The 7,337-nt window shown below is 36.6% G+C and overlaps 1 protein-coding gene across 1 annotated transcript; it reads left to right on the forward strand.

Annotated features, from left to right (window-relative positions):
• Nucleotides 1-803: 803 nt before the first annotated feature.
• On the forward strand, nucleotides 804-3,416 carry LOC131148004 (expansin-A4-like). The gene is made up of 3 exons (XM_058097735.1): nucleotides 804-1,043; nucleotides 1,413-1,731; nucleotides 2,704-3,416. The coding sequence occupies exons 1-3, from the start codon at nucleotides 893-895 to the stop codon at nucleotides 3,011-3,013; spliced, it is 780 nt and encodes a 259-aa protein (XP_057953718.1). The 5' UTR covers nucleotides 804-892; the 3' UTR covers nucleotides 3,014-3,416.
• The last annotated feature ends 3,921 nt before the right edge of the window (nucleotides 3,417-7,337 follow it).

Below are 7,337 nucleotides of genomic sequence, written 5' to 3' on the forward strand. Positions count from 1 at the left end.
CTGGGTGCGCGTGTGGCTCCAGATTTGCGTGGCCCGCTTACAGTTAAAGGCTTGCGCGGTATATGGACCGCTGATTACGGGCTTTAATCAGGGCCCCACCACCTACGTTGGATCCCCCTCGGGTGGTTACTGCTTACTGTCCTTTAGTGGGCCGCCTCACCCCTACTATGGGGCCCACCTGTTCACCACACCCTCCTTCCTTTTTAAAGTACTGGGTTTCGAGTCGGATCCACGACCCGTCTCGCGCCCCGTGGATCTCCATCTGGTCCCAAAAGTCCTCAATTCGCGACCGCCGGTTCCGCCACAGCTTCCGATACACGCAAAGCGGTTTTCCACTTTTTATTGGATCCGAGCCGGTCCTGCTCCGGCCCTTTTGTGCAGTTCTAGTTGTACCCTGTTTAAAGGCATTGCGGCCCTTGTCCCATTTTGCAAATCATGCCCCTAGCTTTAACGCTCGCTGCGGTTCACAGCCGGGGGCAATTTTGTCAATTCGCCTCAGCGTAAGACAAAGCGTCGATGCGATGGTCGACTTTGATTGGGTGTCGAGGAAGAAAGTAGAAACAAACGGGCAATCTTTGAGAATCCAAAAAGGAAAAAAAAGGCATGAAATTGTGAGGAGACGCGTCGTGGGGGAGTGCAAGAAACGCTGCGTTGTCATTGGAAGGTAGTGACGCGTATAGGGAAGGCGAGTGGGGGGAGTACAGATATTTTGTTTGTCCCAAGGGGGCCATTAATGAGGAGTTGATATTACGAGGACTGCCACTGGCGCCCTCAGGCTCCTCTATAAGTAGTCCACCCTCCCCCCTGCTTTCCTCCTCAACCCGAGCCCGTCTCTTTCTCTCTTGTTTCGCCGGCGATCGTTTTAGTTTTGCAGTTCGTCAGGAAAACAAAAATGGCGGGTTTGATTGTGGTCTGCATTAGTGCGCTACTTGTGTTTTTGCTGTCCGGAGTTGAAGGGAGGATCCCCGGCGTGTACACCGGTGGCGAGTGGCAGAGTGCTCACGCCACCTTCTACGGTGGCAGCGACGCCTCCGGTACTATGGGTATGTCATTGAAACAAACTCTATCAAGCTATTACCTGCTTAATTGTCCCACTTTTTTTTGCGGTGTGAAAAATTGCAGTAATGTGGTTTGGGTTGTAATGTGCTAAAATGGGTAAGCATTTTGGGGAAAACAAGAGATCTATGCCATTAATCTCACTCATGAATCCTTTTTTCTCGCCCATTCGCTGAAACTAGAAGACTTCACCTAATTTTAAGCTGCATTTTGCATTCCTGAAACATCAAACGTGTTATCATTGAAAAGGAAGCTACTCTCAAACTTCAACTCTTACATTATCACCACCACCGCAGATCTGATAGGTAAGCAGGCATTAGCAACATTAGCGCTAAATTTGTCTCTACTATGTACAGGAGGAGCATGCGGGTACGGGAATCTGTACAGCCAAGGGTACGGAGTGAACACGGCGGCGCTGAGCACAGCGCTGTTCAACAACGGGCTGAGCTGCGGGGCGTGCTTCGAGATAAAGTGCGCAAATGACCCGAGCTGGTGCCATTCCGGGAGCCCTTCCATCTTAGTGACGGCCACTAACTTCTGCCCCCCAAACTTTGCCCTTCCAAGCGACAACGGCGGCTGGTGCAACCCCCCTCGTGCCCACTTTGATCTGGCCATGCCCATGTTCCTTAAGATCGCCCAGTACCGCGCCGGCATCGTCCCCGTCTCTTTCCGCCGGTAAGATCGCTTTTTTCTCTCTGTAGTTGCTACCATGCGTGGGTCTTTCAGTCTTTTGTCCGTCTTCAATCAGATTCTTTACTGCTTTTGTCAATTTGTTTGGCGGGGACAGCCGCTTTATATTCTTAGTTTTACGAGAATGCCCCCTCTGGTCTTTATTTACTATTATTTATTTAGAGTTATTTTACTAATTCACTCGTAGGACTGAAAAAACAATATGCCATTACTACGGGAAATATTTCGACAGAAGTACATGGGTTATTTTTAATTATGAAAATGAAGGGTAAGTTTGGTATGTAACAAATGAAAGTAAATTTGAAATGTAAGTGGAAATAATTTCTAGAAAAAAATAAAATGTCCTCCCTTAATTACCAAAATATCCTTCCCTCTCTCTAACAAACCGTTGGGTATTATTGGAATGTCGTCCCGTTATCTACCCTCGTGGCTTCTACCCGTTAGTTAGTTGTAAGGTTAGGGGTGGGGGGGCGGCAGGCCCCGGGGCCACCACCATGTCCGAAGTGACAATGAACGAGCCTTTAGTTGATATGAGGGTGAGCAAACGTCGTCGTTTTGCTCGCTCCCGCTTAAGCGATGTGGTTTAGCACCATGCCACTTTGCTCATGCGCGTGGGCTCTCTTTATCGTGCCACCAGACTTTTCAGTAGAGGGGACTGTTCCTCTCTTTTTATGTGCCCGATCTATCCTCTGTCCGGGAGATCTGGGCCGTTCGTACCATCGAATCAGGAAATCTGGGGGAGCGCATCGTACGATGCGCATGTTGGGTTTTTTTCCATGTGGGTCAAACACTGTACGGGAGAGAGACCCACACGGTCCCCGATGCTCAATGCTCATTCATCAATGTGAAAAAGGTCCCTGAAATTTTAGTTGGATGAGGCCCGCGTCGCAGGCTAACATAATCATAATTGCGGCGAAATAACAAAACCGCCCTTACGGGTTTCGTTTTATTACGCAGGGTGCCTTGCCGGAAGCAGGGAGGGATCAGATTCACGATCAACGGTTTCCGTTACTTCAACCTGGTGCTGATCACCAACGTGGCGGGAGCAGGAGACGTAGTGAGCGCGAGTGTGAAGGGGTCCAAGACCGGGTGGATGGTGTTGAGCCGGAACTGGGGCCAGAACTGGCAGTCAAACGCCGTGCTGGTGGGCCAATCGCTGTCGTTTCGGGTTATGGCCAGCGACCGCCGCCATTCGACGTCGTGGAACATCGTTCCGGCGAACTGGGAGTTCGGACAAACCTTTACCGGGAAGAACTTCAGAGTCTGAAGGATGGAGGGCCGCTGTCCTCCTGCATTTTTTAGTGTTGATTGGCATGGCAGGGAGGCGCCAATTTGAAATGTTTTTCGATTTTTTGGGTTTATTTTATGATTTTTGAGTTTTAAGTGGGGGTAATCGGGGAATGGGAAAGTTAAAAAAGGAAGAGTGGTAGGTAAAGATAAAGAGAAGGAAGAGTGGACTTTTTGACTTTGTGTTGAGACTGATGATGAGTGAGTGTGGGGGACTGTGCTGTGTGATTTTAAGAACAGTAAAAAAAAAAAGGAAGGAATTGTAGGGGTGGGAAAAGGGGCTGAGGCGGCTGCAGAAACATGTGGCCCGCAGCCAGCTTAATTATATATATATATAAAGTGTTTTATCATCACTTTTTAATGTATGTTTGGGTATTTTATTTTGTCTTGTTTAAATTTTTTAATTATTTTCTGAGGTGGTTAAATTTTTGTAATTGCGATGTTTTATTTTTTCCCAGAAACATCTGTCAAGAAAGGTATCATGTTATTTGAAAACATCAATTTCCATGTCATTGAATTTTTAAGAGTGGGGAAAAAAATGAACACTTAAGAAGTTTTGTTTGGAATTTAAAAAATATTAAAAAAAAAGAAAATATCAAAAAAAATTAAATTTTATATTTAATTATTAAGAAAAGTGAAATAAAAAATATGCCAAGTTGCACATAAAATTTTATTTTTACACATCACTAATACTTTTTTTTTTTATGGTATCTAATAGAAGAGAAGAAATAAATTTTTTTTTTTATTTACACGTACCTTTTTGGACTGCAAATGAGAAAGCCAAGGGAGGCTGAAGTTGAGCCATGTAGAATTGGGTAAATAAATTTGGAAACCCACAGTGACAGTGCCTGACTTTTGGGATGGCTAAAATTGTCAAATGGGGGCCCAATATCTCAAATAATAATAAATAATAATAATAATAATAAACCCTACTTGGGTCTGAGATAAATTAAGAAAGCAAAGTTGTTTTAAAATTTCCTTCCCTGAGCATTAGCATGTGATTACAAGAACAATGGTTTTTCATTACAAGAAAACCTAAGTATTGAGGTAACAATGTGTAGTCAACATCCTAGAAATGGTGTGAATAGCTTTTGGAGGTGCACAAAAGAATTCTAATTTGGCTTTTATTACTAGAATATATAAAGTATGAACAAATAATCTTCAAACTAATTTTAAAAAAAAAAACACTATGTTAATCTAGTCTCAATGAAAGAGGATAAAAATTAGAAATCCTTTAATATCCTTACTCTATTAAAAATACTATTAATAAGCAACCTCCATTCTCATTCCATTAAGGCAATGTACCCTATAAAATAATTAGAAATGATCTCATAAACTATATTGGTCGATGCAAATCTTAAAAGTCTGTTTAGATAAGGATTTTATTTGGAAAAAAGTGAAGGGAAGGAAAATAAGGATGAAACTCATTTCTCCTTGTATTTTTCTTCTTTATTAAATACTATCAAAAATGAAAGTTTATTTGAATATGATTAAAAAAATTAGGAATAATTAAATATTAATGATGTGTAAAATCAAAATTAAAAAATAAAAAAATTATGAACAAATTTTGATTTCACTTCATTAATATTTAATTTTTTTTAATTTTTAGCCATGAAAATAAACTTTTATTTTTGATAGTATTTAATAAATAAGGAAAATACAAAGTATCTAAGAAAGTGAGAAAGAAAATAAAAAATCTATGAACCAAATTTTGATTTTACATATCATTAATATTTAATTATTCCTAATTTTTTTAGTCATATTAAAATAAATTTTCATTTTTGATAGTATTTAATAAAGAAGAAAAATACAAGGAGAAATGAGTTTCATCCTTATTTTGGTTCATAGATTTTTTGTTTTCTTTCTCACTTTCTAAGATATCTTGTATTTTCCTTATTTATTAAATACTATCAAAAATAAAAGTTTATTTTCATGGCTAAAAATTAAGAAAAATTAAATATTAATGACGTGAAATCAAAATTTGTTCATAATTTTTTTATTTTTTTATTTTCTTTTTTACTTTCTTAGATAACCAAACATAAAAAATATAGATTCTTTGATATATTCCTTTATCGGAGCTTTAAGAAAAGATAAAAAAAATTATGAAGGAATTTATTTTTTTTATGTTGATTATAAGTAAGAAATAAAACAAAAAACATACTAAATTAATGAATGAAAATATGATTTTACAAATCATTTACATTTGATTTTTCTTAATTTTTAATCGTACTAAATTTTTTTCTATTTTTAATATTTTTTTTAGTATAGGAAAAATATAATAGAGAATAAATTTTATTTTTTTTTCTTTTTTTTTCCTAGCTAAAATTTTTTATCCAAACATGCCAAAATAAAAGTGGTAAAAATGGATGAGTGCTGCTAGTGCTCAGATTTGATGCTGAACTATAGTGTCCAAAGTGATACAATGGTAGCTGGAATGTTCAAATTATTGAAAAATATATAATTAGATTAGTTTCCAAATGATATTAAACGAAACCTCAAAAATATAAATTAAATAAAAAAAATTAAACCTTTCACATAAAATTAGGAATCCTACTATCATCGTGGACCGCCACATTCAACATTTTTGAATTATAAGTGCCACTCACATAAAACAACTTAAAACTCCAAACACTAATTCAAACCATAATAATAATAATAATAATAATAATAAACTTAAGCTGAAATGTGTATAATTTATGAACATAAATTGTTGGGAACATTCTCAAAATATAAAAGAAGTTTTTTTTTTTTTTTTGGGGTTAGTTGGGGAGCAAAGGGAGTCAAAATCAAGGAGTGCATTTTGGCAGAGAGAGAGAGAGAGAGAGAGAGAGATTCCAAATATGATGCATGCACATTCATGGTGGGGTTGACCCAACCGGCCAACCCTAACCCCAACCCCACTGCACGTCTGCACATGGGGGCGGGGTTCGGCGGCCGGGCCCACCCCGCCACCCTGCTCCGCAGATCATGAGTTGCCGTTGCCGCTGCGGCCCCCACCCTGCAATTTCCTTCTTCACATGTCGTTGAATTCAATGCAGGGTTTGCTTTCCAGTTCCCCATCTCTCTATCTCTCTTTTCCAAAAATAATAATTAATAAATAAATACATTTTTCTTTTAGTTTTTTTTAAAAAAAAAAAAAATTATTTGGGGGTGAGACAAACACCATTGGATTCTTGAAAATGAAAAACGAACCCACTGCTTTGGATTCCTTTTATTTTTTTCAAACTCAACTCACTTTCTTTTCTCCTTTTCTTTTGGGGTTTAATTAGTGTTTGTTTGGTTGTGTTTATTTGATGAGATTTGGTTTGTGAGAGTGCATTAAAGAGGGCGCCACCTAAGCTTTATAATTTTTAATTCCATTTATTACCCCCATTTACTTATTTTCATTATTTTTTACCCAAAAAAATAGTTTATAATTCACCCCCTATAATTTTTATTCTAAAATTTTCAACCATTGTAAAATTAAAACATTTAAGACTTAATAATTGACTAACCGAAAATAATTGTGGACAATATACAACCTAAATATTAACTATTGTATTAAATTTTCATAAGAAATTAACAATATTATTTTTATTTAATAAAGTTTTAATTTTAATTAAAATTTATAATAACATAAATATTTATATTTTTAATAAATATTTTCAAAATAATATATATGATTAATTAAAATTTTATGTTTTAGTTAAAAAATTAATATTTATCATAAATTAAAATTTTTTCTTTTATTTTATTAATATCTATTAATTAAAATATAATAATAGAATATGATTATATGATATTATAAGGTACTGTTGTCCAAGATTCAAAATAGTGAGGGCAACTTGGTCTAAAAAGTAAGATTTTCATAGGAATGAAATTTCCATAAAACTAACTCATAAGGGGAAGGGAAAATAAGACGTTCATATTTCATGGGAATCCTTTTATCCGTAAGAATATAAACATGTTCGGCACGTTAGATTTTTATATTCAAACAAATGTGAGAATAAGATATCATGAACATCGGAAAGGTTGATAGATGTTGCAAACCGAACTATCCCTAAAAAATAATCCAATTTGTCCAAATAGTGGTTTGTTGGAGAGAAAGGGACTTGAAATGCCTCAAGGGACAACAATGTACCTTTTGACCGAAGACATGTTATTTAAGGTTATGTTTTGGAACATGAATCTCATTTTTAGATTTAAATTTGTTTAGACTTTAGATGAAGCTTAATACAATATTTTATTACTTTTTTAAGTCTAAATCCAAAGTTTAAATTCTATTACCTCAAACATGGTACAAGGGTATTTCGTCATTTTAATAT

The sequence above is a fragment of the Malania oleifera genome, chromosome 2 (genome assembly GCF_029873635.1).
Source record: "Malania oleifera isolate guangnan ecotype guangnan chromosome 2, ASM2987363v1, whole genome shotgun sequence".
Lineage (NCBI taxonomy): Eukaryota > Viridiplantae > Streptophyta > Magnoliopsida > Santalales > Ximeniaceae > Malania > Malania oleifera.

Bases quoted from the DNA above. Each gene is read 5' to 3' on its own strand.
- LOC131148004 (XM_058097735.1), top strand. From the start codon at position 893: ATGGCGGGTTTGATTGTGGTCTGCATTAGTGCGCTACTTGTGTTTTTG. The intron at 1,044-1,412 runs GTATGTCATTGA...TACTATGTACAG, and splicing joins CGACGCCTCCGGTACTATGG to GAGGAGCATGCGGGTACGGG. The intron at 1,732-2,703 runs GTAAGATCGCTT...TTTATTACGCAG, and splicing joins GTCCCCGTCTCTTTCCGCCG to GGTGCCTTGCCGGAAGCAGG.